The 16826-nt window shown below is 39.1% G+C and overlaps 1 protein-coding gene across 10 annotated transcripts in view; it reads left to right on the top strand.

Annotated features, from left to right (window-relative positions):
• Positions 1-16826, top strand: part of LOC138750166 (tensin-3-like) — a 480425-nt gene that overhangs the window by 189016 nt on the left and 274583 nt on the right. For 2 of the 10 annotated variants that reach the window (XM_069912344.1, XM_069912347.1), the window contains one exon: positions 10441-10471. The exons of the other annotated variants lie outside the window; for them this stretch is intronic. In XM_069912344.1, coding sequence (XP_069768445.1) covers positions 10441-10471 — 31 coding nt within the window. The remainder of the gene's footprint in view (positions 1-10440; positions 10472-16826) is intronic. 10 annotated transcript variants of the gene reach the window in all.

Consider the following 16826-nt stretch of genomic DNA (forward strand, 5'->3'; position numbering starts at 1 on the left):
AAGAGGGTCATGTGGTTTTGCAAGCAGAGAGAGTCAAACAGGCTTTTTCTCAGAGAGAGAGAGAGAGAGAGAGAAAGAAAAAAACAGAGATCAGTTCTACAGTATTACAACCAGTAACAGCAGCTGGGACTGGAACAGGACAAGCTGGCAAGCTTGTGAAAAGCCCCATTTGGGTCATGAGTTGTTAATTCAGCCTGGTCAAAGCCCTTGTGGGTTATGCAAGAGGAGAGGACTGGCTTTCTAATGCTTCACTTGGAATAAGAGAAACAAAAAGGAACTCTGTGGTGACATGAAAGAAAGAAGTTATCATCTGGAGAACCCTCGAGGGGCAAGTTTCATCAGCAAGACACAGAAGTGGCTGATGACGTACATCAAATTTCTCTCTGAAAACTGACAAGAACCTTCCTGAGTGGTAACAATTTACCTTTCAAGTACCAAAGCCTGCTGAAATTTATAAATGTTAAATTCTGTGCACAGTATAAGAATTACCTGCAACCAGTGAACTTGGAGGAGTGAGAAGTGAGATTGGACAGGTATCCAAAGAACTTTTCTGAACTTACACACACATTACATACACGTGTGCTGAGAATTAGAAGGAGGTTAAGTTAGGTTAGTTAAGTCAATAGTGATAAATTAAAGTGCGATTCTGTTTTCATGTTAAAAGATAATTAAAAGCAACTTTTGTTTAAGTAACCATTCGTCTCGGTAAATATCTATTGCTGCTGGATTTATGGGTCCTCTGAGGTCGTAACATGATTAACCTTGGGAGTTTAAAGTTTCCCAATTTTACTGGTGGTTTAATGCATATCTTGTCTTCAACTGAGCTCCTGTCAATCATATTAATTCCCTGCTTGGGACCAATCAAATCAAAGAAATAATGGATAAAATTAGGTAGAGCCACTATGAATTAGTTTCATTATTTAAGTCAAGGATTCTCCAAGATTTTATTTTATAGTACAGTGGAACCCTGATTTAATGTGACCTGATTCAACATGAAATCAGATATAATGTGATTATCCAGTGGACCCCCTTTTACCTTCTTTCTTGAATTAAAATTGTTTTAAGATCAAAATGGAATGCACCATTGGAAGATGAAAATCTCTTTCAGTGAAAGATAAGCTTCACGCACTTGAGGCAATCAATCAAGACTAAAAGACAAACCCAAGTTGCAGGTGACCTCGACATACCCGAATCAACACTTAGTGGCTGCAAATCTCAGGAAGATAAGTTATGCGTGTCGCTTCGGAAAGTTGAGGAAGAGGTGGGATGAAAGGCCAAATGCATGAAGATAACCATAAATGTCAGCCTCAATGACTCCCTGTATTCCCTGTATTCCTCTTTCCAGGCCTGTTCTCAAAGCTCAAGCCAAGAAATTTGACCGGCTGATCAACGGAGAAACATCATAGTTCAAAGCTAGCAATGGATAGCTAGACAGTTTAAATGCTACTGCGGGATTTCTCAAGTGTTAATGTCTGGAGAAATTCACTCAGCTGACAGCGTCACCACCAGCGAATCCCTGGCAGAACTAAAAACACTCTTAGGAGAAGGTGGCTATGTCGAAGGACAAGTGTACAACTATGAAGAAAAAGACCTCTGCTACAAGATGATCCTAGACCACACATTGTCTAGCAAAGATGTCCCCCATCAATGTGAGGGTTTCAAACAATGCAAAAATCATGTGATGTTGTTGTTTTGTGTTAACAAAACTGGGAAGCAAGTTCGCTCGCCCACCTGTTTCCACCATGTCAATATGAAGTAATTACCGTTTGAGTGCATGCATAGCAGCAATACTTGGATGATCAGTATCATCTTTGAGGATTGGTTTTACATAACTTTTGTCCCTGATGTCCATTCTCATTTGTGTAAGTAAAAGCTAGAACCCAAAGCTCTTCTTTTGTTTGACAACTGTCCTGCCCATCCACCAGTGGCCAACCTTTTAAGCCGTGACAGAAAGATCGGAGTTTCTTATCTCCCAAAGAACACTACATCTAAGATCCAACACCTAGATCAGGAGATCATCTCTGTGTTCAAGCAGAATTACAGATGTGAATTAATTTCACATTGCTAGACAATGTGTGGTCTAGGATCATCTTGTAGCAGAGGTCTTTTTCTTCATAGTTGTACACTTGTTCTTCGACATAGCCACCTTCTCCTAAGAATTGTAGACGAATCAACAATTTTGGAAGACTATCTGAGAAGCATGAACGTTAAAGAAGTTTGCCACTGAGGTGGGAAGGGCTGGACAACAGTCAGTTCCTCGTGTGTGGAAAAATCCTGGGAGAGGGTCTGGGTCCAGCCTTTTCATCACGAAAATCCACCAAGGAAGATGAAGATGAGCAAGAATTCTACAGCTTCACAGGTGGGTGAGGCACAGAGGCTGTTTTTAATTAGCAAAGAGAATTTTCACTAGTGGTTCTCTGCCAATGACGAATGCCTGGCATATGACTCTGAGATTGCCCATAACATTACTATAGCACTGGTTCCTGAACCACAGGAGAATGACAATGAAGAGCCTCCACCCCCGCCTCCCACCTCCACCCCTGACAGTGTCTGAAGCCATTGAGTTGGCTCGAGACCCAGGATGTGGAGCACATAAAAATTCTCCAGCTCAGAAGTATTTTGGGTTTCACTCGCCGCCAGCGACATGCTGCTTTCAGGCAACAAATACTCTATGGTTTTTTTTTAAGAAATAAGATGATGATTGTAATAAATAAAAATGATGATTGCAAATACAGGTATTGTACATGTGTTTCTTATTTTTGTTGAAAAATGCTGTACCCTAATTTAGCATGACCCCAGTTTTGTTGGTGATCTGATTTTTTTTTTGGACCCGAATCATTACATTATAACAGTGTTTCACTGTACTCTACTTCACTGCCACAATAAAAAAGCTGCATGCAGAGAATAGGTTCTGATGACAACATGTAAACTGGAGTGGTACAATGCCAAGACAAAGAACTGCCATGTGGGCCATTTAATATGACCTTGCCAGCAAAACCAATTTGTGGAAATGAATGAGGAGAAACAAGTGATCCACAATGTTAGTCGGAGGAGGGAAAAGAAAAGGATCAAGAGGATGGTAAAAGAAGAAAGCTGTCAGAGAGTCAGGATGGGAGTGGATTGGTGAGTGGAAAAATTTGGTTAAGTGTGGAGCTCATTTAAGGAACGTTTCAGGTTGCATAAAAAAGCCAACGATTGTTAGATTATTGGAACATGACCAAAAAATGGAGGATAAGGGAAGTGAAGATCACTTTGATAGGAAGAAGATAGAAACGGTATTTCTATTTTACATTGCGAGGCTTAGACCCTGCCACACAGAGGGATTGTGGTCTGTTGGTTGATGAAACACAGGAAATCTGCAGACACTGCAAACATTTAATAAAGCTAATAGCATATTGGCATTGGTTGCCAAGAGTCTGGAGTATGAACATGTGAAATTTTCTGCAGTTGCACAGAGCTGGAATACTGTATGCACATTTGGTGCAGTATGAATTCATGACATTGTGTTCTGGAATTTGAAGAAAGAGAGCAGCATTTGTCCATATTCATTAGAGTTCAGAGGCATTAGCGGTGAATGATTTTTGTGAGACTTTTGAATGGGAATGAGAGAGTGACTTTCATGGCTTTGCCTCAAGAAATTGAATGAAGATAAGGAATCACCATAGAGGATTAAAATGTAGGGAATGTTATTTTAACTTGGTTTCTCTGCCTCCTGAGAGCTGGGCTCACTCTTGACAGTAGAAGATCTGGGTACAAAGAAAGTCAATGGAGAAGGAAATTGTTGACTAAATGGGCTTGAAATGGAGGATCAGCAGCGGTCCAATTAAATTGCAGAGATCGGAGCGATTGATTGCCTTCCTCCCCTTCAGATTCCAAGCCAAGGATGCTATCGATGCAAAAAAATGTTAAAAGTTTGAAATGTGCCCCTCTAATTTTCTTAATTTTCCAATAAAATTTAGACCATTTTCTGGGATATCTCTGCACCTCACCTCTCTAGCCACATTTGTTCAAACTTTATATAATCTGTTCTTCTGAATCATTTTATTTTTGGATTATCTTTGGATTGCTAATCTGTGGAATTCTTTCCTTAAATCTTTCTGCTCCTCTACCTCACTCTTATAGCAAGTGTTTGGTCACCCTTCATTAATAATGATATTGTTTCAGATCAAGAGACTACAACAAAATAACCGGAGCAGGAGTAGCCCATATGATTCCTAACCTTCAAAGTCTCGTGAAAGGGTCCTGATCTGAAACATTGACTGATTATTTCCCTCAATGAATCTTGCCTGATTCTCTGAGTTCCTCCAGTTTCTTTACACATAGAGTCCAGCTTTTACAGTTCTTGGTCTTCTTTAGTTTCACAAACCTGTTCTGCCATTCAGTAAAATTGTGGTTCATCTGACCTCAACTCTACTTTCTAACTCCATCCCTGTCGTGGTCTACCTTGTCCTTTAAGCATTCATTGGCACTTTGTGCAACTGTGATATGTCTTCAGGGCTGGTAAATATGTGACATAAATGCAAAATTTTGATGGTTTTGTTTATGGTTGGTGGATGACACTTGCTCCACCAAGAGAGCTTGGGTAAAGTCGTATATAGATTGGGTTGTAAAGAATGCTAATGGTACATTGGCATTTAAAAATTAAAGTATTGAATGCAGAAGTTGGGATGTTTGGGCTGAATTGTATAAGGTAATTTGGAGTACTGGGTGCTGTTTTGATTATCTAATAACAAGAAAAATGTCAATAAGTTTGAAAAGGTGCAAAGAAATTTGCAAGGATACTGCCAGGACTTGAAGGTTAGGTGAAATAAAACATTAGGACTTTATTCCCTGGAGCATCAGAGAACGAGGGGAGATTTTATGGAAGTATTCAAAATTATGAGGGGTAAATCCAAGCAGGCTTTTTCTACAGAGGTTGGGTGAGACAGGAATGAGAGGATGTGTGTTTAGGTTGAAAGGTAGAATATTTAAGGGAAATGTAAGGGGAAATTTTTTTCACTCAGATGGTCATGAGGGTATGGAACCAGCAGCCATTGAAAGTGGTAAATACAGTATCAATTTTGACATTTAAGAAGAGATTGGATAGGAGTGGATGGGAGGGTGATGAAGGGCTATGGACCAGATGCAAATTGATGGGACGAGATGGAATAGTTTGGCATGGACCAGATGGGCCAAATAGTCTGTCTCTGTGCTGTTGTGTTCCTTGGTTCTAAGTTCTGCTCCAAGGTGCTAAGGATGTTTGGGAGGATTTTGGCATAATTTGTCAAAGTGGCGAAAATAAAGTTTGAAATTGCCCTTGTTATAGATTGGATGCAAAAGAGTAAGAGGAGTCTATAACCTATCTGAAGAGCATAGCTTAGAACTCAGTTGGAAAATAGGAGTCACAATTGAGAAGTGGGGGATTTGTATTGTCACAGGTTGTTTCAATTTTTCTGACAGCAGAATGGATGATCTTGCCTGTGCAATCTTGAATCTTAGAGAAAAAAAAAATTTAGGAATTGGCAACAAACAGTGATAGGAGGTGAAGTGATTCATCATTGTGGTTGATGAGGAAAGCCTTATGTAAGGTTCGGGTAAAGAAGTGGAGTAAGAGAGCTTTGGGGCTGAAAAAATCAAAACCTGAGCTGTGGATGGAGAAGGGGAGGGTCTCAGCTTTTAGGCTGGTGGAAGTGGATTGTGAGTGGTAGAGTGTGGAAAGGAAGCAAGACAGCAGTGGGTTGGTAGTAAAAGAGCTTTGATGTGGCAAAGAGTCATTGGAGATCATGGAGCATGCGTGATGGGATGGAGAAAAAGAAAGATTCAAGTGACTGTGAACTTTATACTTCTGAAGACTGACCCAATGCTGCCTCAAAACACCAAATTTCATGACTTATTCATGACAATAAATTCTGATTCTGATTCTGAATGATGCCTGAACGCAAATCTGGAAATCACAAGTTAAAGGCCGATAGATTAGAACTCCAAAGTGAACCATGAAAAATTTACATAGGAGACCATTTGGCTCTTGTGTTCTGATGGAAAATGAACTAGCCAGCTTTGACTGACTTTCCAGCAGTTGCTCCATAGCACTGAGCATTGCAGTGTTGTCATTGCCCTTCAAAGAACCATTAAAGAGTCTCGAGGATTTCTGCTTCTACCATCCTTCTGGTGAAACTTGTGTTCCTGCCTAAACTTTCTATTAGTTACTTTAAACGTTCACCTGCTAGTTTAAGATTGCACTTTTTGGAAATAAGTGCTTGTAATTTTATAGAGCTTAAATTGGGTTCATTGCAATATCTTCTTTTCAAAAGTAAATAAGGTCAACCCATCTAATTTTTCTCCACATCTAACATTTTCCTCTCCTGGCAACAACCCAGTATCTCCGAGGCAGCCTTGGAGTCTAGTGCGATAATAACCCATTTCTATGGCTAGAACTGTATGTAGTTACAACAAACTGGTACTGGACGTAGTTTCAACATACAAAGAGAAGCTGGAGGAACTCAGCAAGGAAGCAGCAATCGCGAAGGGAAAGAGGCAATGGAGATGAGGATGAGAAGAGGAGGCAAGCATGCAAGCAAGCATGAAAAGGGGGATGGGAGAAGAGCTGGGGAGGGGCCATGGGGCATAGGAACACTGGACGAGAGAAGGTGCAGAGTTGAGAAGGACCTGTGGGAAGGGTGGTGGATTTTGAGAGAACAGAGTTAAACTTGAGGAAGATTTCATGTTTTACATAGATAGCCTAAAAAGCTAAAGGCATGAAGATTGAATATTTTAATTTTATATTATCCCATTCTGGTTCCACTTTACACCTGCTCCCATATTCAACTCTTTCTTCCCCCCTCCACTGCCCCCTGCTGGTTGACAGTTGCTGTAATTGCCATCTGCTTTTTTTCCCCTGATGACTCAATGTGATCCCATTACTTGTTGCTGTAGATTTCAGAGTTCAAAATTCTTTCCAAGTAATTGCTGTTCTATGGCCAGAGATAGGAGGATTAATGAACTGTGGTGTGAAGTTCATGCCAGTGCTTCTCTTTCCCACGTCTTCCAGAACTTCTTTGGTTTTATTTAAGGCAGATACAAAAAATATCTTGCAGTTTTACTCTGGATGTAACTATTTATACATTGAAATCATCTTGCTCACCCAAATACTGATCCTTGTAAAACTAGATCCCTTCCATGGTTATTATGTCATGTGATGCTTTAATCCATTAGGGCATGAAGTGGACATTTTTAATTGAGTTTTCAGAAAAGCTCTTTTTTTATTGAAAGGCTACAGCATTTCAATCAATTTATCCTTTGTTTTAGAACACAAGTTCAATAATGAACTGTTCTTGAGAAAGTGTTCTGCTTAAATTACACTGGATAACGAAGAAATTGCTTCTCGAACACCTGGGTGTATTTAATGGATTTTGGACTGCTGATCACAAAAATCACTTAAAAATTTTCATATCGTGAACCAATTTTTAGATATACTGTAACCTATTTTTGTGATTTCCTGTCATAATTTGTCTACTTCAAATAGCCAAAAAAATGAAGTGCAACAATGTCATTGAAAATTCATTTTCTGCCTTTGCATTTGGACTTCTTCCCCACTAATCTTGGTGCAGTCAGTTTCACCAGGACATTGTAACCATGGTATCAGGGCAACTGGAATCTATCAAAGCTGGTCGACTATTGTTGGACACTGACATGAGATGCTGCGCACAAACAAAAATCAGCAGTAAAACATTTTTTGCTCAGTTGAACGAACACAATATATCAGCGTCATTCTGCGATTAAACTTGCTAAATTCAATAAAAGTCCATTTAGTATTTCTCCAACTTCCTATGTAATACAGCAAATCTGAAATTATATTTGTGTTCAGCTTAAAGTTGAATTTCATAATCCCCATTTCTTTTCAGGAAGCAAACCTTTTGAGCGAAAAAAAATTGTTGTTCGGTGTTACTTGTCTGTTTTGATACATAATAGCAAATGGCATTTTTTTTCCATTTCACAACCAATATTAATATATTTTTTTTATTTGCTCTACCTTCCTCCTTTGTTTTATTGATTATATTCAGATGTGCACCATCTGCAATTTCTGGCTATAAAATATTTAAGCAAAATTGATATATTAAACCCATTTTAAAATGTATGAAGGTTTTGGGACAGCAATAATTTATAACCTTTTGAGTGCCTGTAAATTATATCAGAGAAATAATTTAATTTCTCTGATCAGTCAGATAGCCCCTCTAACAGTGCAGACATTGCTCAGGAGTGTTGACCTATACTACTTGCTTCAATCTCTTTCAGGAAGATGAAGTGATGCTGTTCATTTTAAAGGTGTATATGGCACAGATAATCTTCGAGAAGTTTTGTCACGAGTTGTGTTAAATGATAAATAACAATGGTGGAATATATTTTGCTTTCATTGTAGCAATGCTTTACTTTAGAATCTAAGTATGCAAAATAACAATCAGAGTTGACAATAATTTGTAACCTATTGGCAAAAGGTGACCCATAAATTTGATCTTGCTTCAGAAAGAGCTACCTGAGCCAGCAACATCATCAAACAAGGGATAGAAAGTTAACACCTCAAATAACAAGGAGATTAAACAGTTCTGTGCATAAGTATTTGGGTTCCCACAATCTGACACCATTATTTACTGTAGGTTACAAAGATGACTACTCTGGGGATTAAAAGCATTGAAAAATAAAGATTTTAAGGCTCTGTTTTAATAATTTGATACGCTCTTGTTATTTTAGCAGATTTGGAAATCTTTAGGTTACTTTAACAACAGAGCACAAGGTAATTTCTTGAGTATTATGGAGTTTTCAATCTTATAATTCTTGTAAACATCTGTTTACGGAGGGGGTGGGTGGGTTGTTCCTGCATTATGTCAGGGTTTTTGTTCCTGAAACGTGTCTATAAGCCAAATTTTTCATCATTCAGAAATGACCCATTTCCCTTTGCAAAGATTAGACTTGGGGGAGGGGGGGGTGGGGAAACGGGGAAGGTCAGCATAGGTGATGGGACTTTCTACCAACACGTGAACTTAACAGAGGCTTGTCTAAATGTAGCCCAGGTGGAGTGACAGAGGAGATGGTCTGCTAATCAGCAAGACAATTGGGCAGTTTGTTTAAGAAAAAGTGTGGACAAACAAGAGGTGGCTCAGAGTTCATAATATTTAATCTTACTCAAAAGAGAATTTGGAAAGGCATGGATTTTCTCTGGGAGATCTCTGCATGGCTTCCTCGAGAAGAGATTCAAGTACTAGACATGAGAGTGGAACTTGACACAATTTGTATAAAGTCTGACATTTGTAAGTCAGGTCTTTTGTAAGCTGAGGATCCCCGTACTTAAATGAATCTCAGAATTTGTTCTTCTAATTAACTGGCAGAACAATACTTCACCTTCAGGGCATTGAAAATTCAAAGGAAAACTCAATTAGATTTAAAATAAAATCATATCTCATTGGTGTCCTTTGTATAGTTAACTGGAAAAGTACTGAATAAAACAAAGTGATATGTCTCAATTGATATTCCATTTCAATGGCTGTTGATTTCTATCAAGGAATGGAAAATGGCTGTAGATTTGGTTATATCCTGCTTCATTATTTGTAAACATTCTAAAGTCAAATTTGGACCCTGTGACCAGCCTGGTCCCCACATGCTGGGAGGAATATGAATGCCTTAGCATAGACATGGAGCAGATATGCTTAATTCGAAGTTTAAGCCTTGTGCACAGAAGCCGACTTTGTTCTTGGAACACAAGACATTAAGCAGGGAACTGATAAAGGTCAGTGGTATGAAGGAGCTAGAATAGGAAGGAAAAAAAACAGTTCTCCTTGCCAAAAGAGCTCACAATGATATTAAGAGAGAAGGTGATGGTCACTCGAATCAAAAGTGACACAAGTTGAAGGGGCAATACTTTATTCAATTAAAATTTTAAATTTAGACATACAGTACAGTAACAGGCCTTTCTGCCCCACAAGCCCATGCCACCCAATTACACCCAATTCACTTACAACCCCCGTGTGTTTTTGGAAGGTGGGTTCCTCCTTCCTTTTGGAGGAAACCAGAGCACCTGGAGGAATCCCAAGCAGAATGTAAGAACTCCTTACAGAGAGCACAGGATCTGAACTTGGGTCACTTGCACTGTGACAGCATTGCGTGAACTGCTATGCTGCACTCTTGCATTAATTTAGCATCAGTAACCAAAGATAAATTCCCCTCTCAAAAATGTTTTGAGTTGCCATTTCAATAAATTTGCCAAAGTTGAATATGGGAGTGGATGCCAAAACTATGGAGGCAAAGCAATTTAATAAAAGTTACAGCAATAATTTGAACCATTTCATTTTTACCTGAGCATTAAAAAAATCTATGTTGAGAAATTCTCAAATATTTGAGACCTGAAAGATAAACTAAACTGCTGCAAATTGGCAAACTGTAAATTAACATTCTTGCTTTTCATTTCTTTAGGTGTTTGGCTTTGTTCCAGGGAAAAAGCTCTGTAAGCCTTAAACTATATTTATTTCTCAATTCTAGTTTATTTTATTTGGATAGATGCCCTTTTTTGACATGTTGAATGTTCTCCTTTGTTTCTCTGGTTAATATTCCATGTGCAACAGTACTTTTATCACTTGGTCCAAAAATAGAAGTGACCAAATGCATGTTCCAAAGAATCACCTGATATTTGTGGTAAATGGTGGTGGAACCATGTTTGGCTCTCATTGCTTTTGAATGAGAGCTTTTGCTTCATGGAGATCCTTTCAAGCATAGTGACTTCAGTGATGCGTGAGAGCAGGAGAGAGAGAGAGAGGAAAAAAACATTGCGACTCTTCAACTAGTCAAATGGAATAAAAGCTGATTGGGCCCCACAGGTTCTGAAGTAGCAAGTATAAAGTTCATTACAAAATCATGAACAGAAACTAATCAAAGATGAAAAAAAAGACGGGATTGAGAGAGGTAAGAAGCAAAGATTAAGATGAAATCTAAACATTTAGTATAGCTTTTAATTGAATAGATTTCTCTCTTAAAAATTCACACCTTCTAATTAAGACTTAGTGCACTGTTCATAATTCAATTTAAATCAAATAAGTTGATTTCAGTCAAATGTTCCAGCCTAACTTGCTCTTAATTAAGTAAAGGATAACTTCATGTCCTTTGTGTTTGTGTTTTGAATCTCTCAGTAATGGAACAGGGCAGATGAGACAGTCTTGTCTTGATTTCCACATTTAATGTTATTGGCAGACTTAAGAACTTATTTCCAAACGATTTCATGATAACTTAGACTCTGATAACTTGTACTTAATTCACAATCTCAATCAAGGTTTCTTTGTAAGATTCCTTTGTAAGACAAAATACAAGAATGGATTTTGTAGCTTTAAAACCTTGATCCATTTTTGTGTCTTAAGAGTGCAGTTATGTTCCATGAGAACTATGTAAACATTTTAGAAGTCTCGACAGCACATATATATCAAAGGGGTTCAGCCAAAAACTTTGTCTTGTTGCAGACACAACTGTCACTGTTTATGTCAATAGCACATCTGTTGTTAATGCATATTTTCTTTGGCTTGGCTTCGCGGACGAAGATTTATGGAGGGGGTAAAAAGTCCACGTCAGCTGCAGGCTCGTTTGTGGCTGACCAGTCCGATGCGGGACAGGCAGACACGATTGCAGCGGTTGCAAGGGAAAATTGGTTGGTTGGGGTTGGGTGTTGGGTTTTTCCTCCTTTGCCTTTTGTCAGTGAGGTGGGCTCTGCGGTCTTCTTCAAAGGAGGCTGCTGCCCGCCAAACTGTGAGGCGCCAAGATGCACGGTTTGAGGCGTTATCAGCCCACTGGCGGTGGTCAATGTGGCAGGCACCAAGAGATTTCTTTAGGCAGTCCTTGTACCTTTTCTTTGGTGCACCTCTGTCACGGTGGCCAGTGGAGAGCTCGCCATATAATACGATCTTGGGAAGGCGATGGTCCTCCATTCTGGAGACGTGACCCATCCAGCGCAGCTGGATCTTCAGCAGCGTGGACTCGATGCTGTCGACCTCTGCCATCTCGAGTACCTCGACGTTAGGGGTGTGAGCGCTCCAATGGATGTTGAGGATGGAGCGGAGACAACGCTGGTGGAAGCGTTCTAGGAGCCGTAGGTGGTGCCGGTAGAGGACCCATGATTCGGAGCCGAACAGGAGTGTGGGTATGACAACGGCTCTGTATACGCTTATCTTTGTGAGGTTTTTCAGTTGGTTGTTTTTCCAGACTCTTTTGTGTAGTCTTCCAAAGGCGCTATTTGCCTTGGCGAGTCTGTTGTCTATCTCATTGTCGATCCTTGCATCTGATGAAATGGTGCAGCCGAGATAGGTAAACTGGTTGACCGTTTTGAGTTTTGTGTGCCCGATGGAGATGTGGGGGGGCTGGTAGTCATGGTGGGGAGCTGGCTGATGGAGGACCTCAGTTTTCTTCAGGCTGACTTCCAGGCCAAACATTTTGGCAGTTTCCGCAAAGCAGGACGTCAAGCGCTGAAGAGCTGGCTCTGAATGGGCAACTAAAGCGGCATCATCTGCAAAGAGTAGTTCACGGACAAGTTTCTCTTGTGTCTTGGTGTGAGCTTGCAGGCGCCTCAGATTGAAGAGACTGCCATCCGTGCGGTACCGGATGTAAACAGCGTCTTCATTGTTGGGGTCTTTCATGGCTTGGTTCACAGAATCACAGTGTTAATGCATATAGTGTTTTGAAAAATACTGCTTTTGCAACAAATCTTGAACAGATATGTATATATAATTTGTTTTTACCAAAAATGGTCAATGTTCAATTGTATGAGAGTGGCAGAAGGCTTATTGAAAGGGTTGTAATTGAAATGCAGACCCCTACAGAATTAATATTTGCTTTTTTAATGTACCAAGTTACTTATAATGCAGTGCTTTACTCAATTAGACATTCCTTCTGGTTTGTCAAGGATAAGCCTAGCTTAGGTTTTTATCTTTTAAGAATGTTTTTTTTTTGATAGAAATGAAATCCGTCTCATGAAATTACTGCTGTATTTAATTGTTCATCATTCCATGTAAAATATCAATTCTGCTGGAGATATTGACCCCAAAAATTATCAGAAATTTTTTTCTCTTGCAGCTCATTTAGCTTAAGTATATGTGTTACATTTTTCCCATGTTCAATGAGAAGAGCACTTTGCAAGAGTTTGTGCTTCTCATGGTCACAAAATTGCATGGATCTAAGAAAAAAATAATAAGGACACCTTTGATTTCTGACTTCATCCTGTTTCCCTGATCAGAGTCTCTGTTCTCATTGTTTTCCTGACTTTGATTTTTTCCCCAAGAGTACCAAGCAAAATCTTGCAGCACCATGAGAATAGTGGGGGAATGGGGTTGTCAGACTGGTGTGGGGAATGTATGTCAGAGTCTAGAAATACCACATAGATTGACGCGAAATAGATTGTGGCCATTAGAACTTTACATTGACCATTATTATTTTACGGTCCGCAGTTTGGCTGCCTTTATTTCCTACAATGCAACATTATCTTCAATGAAATACTTCAAAATTTGTAAAGTGCCTCAGATATTGTAATAAACAAATGATGCTATATGAGATAGAAACCTGTCTTTTCTAGTGTTAATTTTATTCCAATGGTAGTAAGCAGTGGTTCCCAACCTTTTTCTTCCAATTCACATACCACTTTAAGTATTCTCTATGTCATTAGTGCTCTGTGATTAGTAAGGGATTGCTTAAGGTGGTATGTGAGTGGGAAGGGAAGGTTGAAAACCACTGGTCTAGACCCAATTGTTACCAAAATACTTTGTTTGAGAAAAATTGTCATTGGCCCATTTCCTTTGGAGTTATGAAACCGTGCACATAACAAGTCAATTAGGCACGATTAAAACAGTGCCTTTCAAATTTATTTCTTTCCACCCACCTACCACTTTAAGCAATCCTTTACTAATCACAAAGCACCTATGGCATAGGAAATAGTTAAACTGGTATGCGAGTTGGAAGAAAAAGGTTGGGAACCACTGCTTAATCAAATGGTAAGAATTTCTCATAAATACTATATCCAAGCTTAAAATGAAATGTTAGATATCCATGCCCAAGAAACATTTTGAAAATATACTTTTGTTGAAGGTATTAGAAGGAAATTTGCAATCAATTATAATGTTTCACCATTATCTCAGATAATCAGAAATGCAAAAAATGTTTAATCTGACCTGGAATTAATTCCTTTTTTTTAAAAAAAAATGTCTGCATTTCAAGAAAGTTTTTCAAGTAGCAAATTAAGAAGATTTCATGTTCCCTAAATCACTCGTCACCAATGATCTAGCAGTTTTGGCATGTGAGCAAGCTTCAAAAAGGGGTCCCAATGACCATAAACATAGTCTCCCATTTTTCACTTGCATGAACTTGTTTTTGCAAGTATCGAAGGCAGGAAAATCTGCATTAATCATCTCGAAAAGGCATAACCTTAACTAATTGTATGTAAAGAACGTGGGGCTGCTGGAGCTTGTACCTTTGCAGTGAGGTGATAGATTGTGGCTTTGCTGAGCTCTCATTCCCCTTGGCTTGCCTGTGCAATTCCAAATAAGGTCCTCCCCTTCTGTTCATCCCTTATTCTATTGCCTCCATCTCATCCCTAAATCTATTGAGAATAAAATTATTTTGACCAAATTCATTGGTGCAATTTAGAAATACAGCTTCGGCAGTCAATAGGTCACCAACTGCTGATTCGGTCTCATCTAGAGATTCCATCACAAACAAACACTGGGAAAGTAGTATTGTGGGCTGCTGTGAAGTTGGAATACATCATCATTGCTTGTAGTTAATAGAAATGAATGTCAGGAGTGGAGTATGACAAACAGCTGATGATACATAAACATCTCACCCTTACTGTCGAATGATTTCCATCAATTCATTTGTTTGTGTCAATATTTTCAATTTTTTGCTTCTTGGATTAGTTTAGATATTTTGAATAGTGTCTGTTTAAAATGAAAAGGTTCACATGCAAAGTAAACCAATCTGAATTTTGTGGGAGAAATGTTGACAGATTAGAAATTCCTGTTTGCTGGCACACAGATGTGGTGCAAGAGGTGTAATCTGGAGATTTATTCTCGAGTCAGGAAGCACTCTCTGGGCTTCAAATCAACTCCAACTGCAAAAGCGACTTTCAACTATTTTGTTCAATACACACAATTACTGGATATACTGAGCAGCGTTCCTTATGTAGCAAAGAGTATGTGGCAAAGATAACCGATGTTTTGGGCCTGGGCCTTTCAACTACCTTACCCTGTTTTTTTTTCCACAGAGAGTTCCAGGGCAGGAGCCATTGCAGGAACAGTTTGTATTAAGGCTAAGACACCATTATTTTGATTGTCCACAGTTGGAGCATTAAAATTCAGATCTCATCCTGATGTTCCACAGTATTTGAGCATCCTTTTTCCCCATCTCGCAATTCTTTTCTCATCTGAAACCCTCAGGCATCTTCAAATGATCACTTCAGGGGCTTATGCTGTAAACTGGTTGGCTCTGAACCTTTGAAATCCCAATCATCTCTCACCAGGCCTCAACTATCCCCAGGGTCCATCTATCTTTTAAGAAATTCAAAAACAAACTGCATCTTTAATCAAATGTTTGTCAATTAACCTTGGCATCCTCTATTTTATTTCTCTCCTGTGAAGAACATAGGTGTGTTTTATCCCATCAGAGCTGCTGTTTAAATGCAAGTTTCAGTTTTGTGTCCAAGGTAGTTGCAGGCTCTGTGCATGAAATTGTTAACCTAGTTGCTGTTGAGAATAGTAGTCTTAACTCAGCACTTATCTGAACAATTTTGGAGAATGGACTTTGCACAATGTCTCAGCCAATGAATATTTCTCATTTTCATTATTTTAATGTAGCAAACAGGATTGCCAACTTGAAAATCAGGGAAATGTGATAATTTGCAAATAATTCATTCTGGAGGGGTTGGTTGAGGGCTAGCAATTGAGAGTGGTCTTTATTGATTTGCTTTTAAATCCGCCAGAGTACCAGTTTTACTGTTTAATTTGAAAAGTAGCGCATCTCACACTGCAGAGTTGCCATCACACTGCAAGGGAATGTCATACTAGAGTTATTTGAAGTGGTTTTGACTCATCCAAGTGACCCAAGGTATAAATACACCTATCTGAGCTGTAACTGGCCAAATGGTGCCTTCGAAGTGATTACTAATGCTAATCTTTTGTGTTTTTTTAAAAATATGTAATTATATTGGCAGTAATGAAACGGGTCTCTGATTTGGTGCAGTTAATGACTGAAAAAAATCATTGTAATGAGGTGGAGGTGAGACCATATGCACCAAAAGCCCTTTGTGCTGCGCTTGGACTTGAAAGTAATTTTAAAGTTAGTCAAGGGAAAGCTATCAAGAAAATAGCCCAGAGAAATTAGACAGAGAGGAGATATCAATATAGGTCAAAAACCAAAGAATCCACAACTAAGCAAGGAAGAGATGTAAGAGGCACCCAATTTGGAACATAGGTGTAGTTGGGCAGTGTGGGCTTGTGGGCCAGAAGGGCCTGTTTTCTTGCTGTATCCCTAAAATGAAAAATAAAATAAATTTAAGGCGATTGGTGGGGGGGTGGGGGGAAAACACAGGAGAAAAGAGGCACTTTGTCCCCACATTTGACAATCACAAGTAAAACGAGTGTGCCTAGAGTTAAAAACCTGGACTCCAAGTGCTTAAACCAGCCATTCTCAATGACCCCACCTGGGAGCCACAGCACCTTAAATGGGGGCACAGACTGAAATTATAAAATATTTTTTATGTAGTCGGTAGGAGAGATATATGAAAGAAACCAACTAAACTTGCCTGTTTCACAGGGAAGGGACGCATAAACTTTAAG

The sequence above is a fragment of the Narcine bancroftii genome, chromosome 1, assembly GCF_036971445.1.
Source record: "Narcine bancroftii isolate sNarBan1 chromosome 1, sNarBan1.hap1, whole genome shotgun sequence".
Taxonomy (NCBI): domain Eukaryota; kingdom Metazoa; phylum Chordata; class Chondrichthyes; order Torpediniformes; family Narcinidae; genus Narcine; species Narcine bancroftii.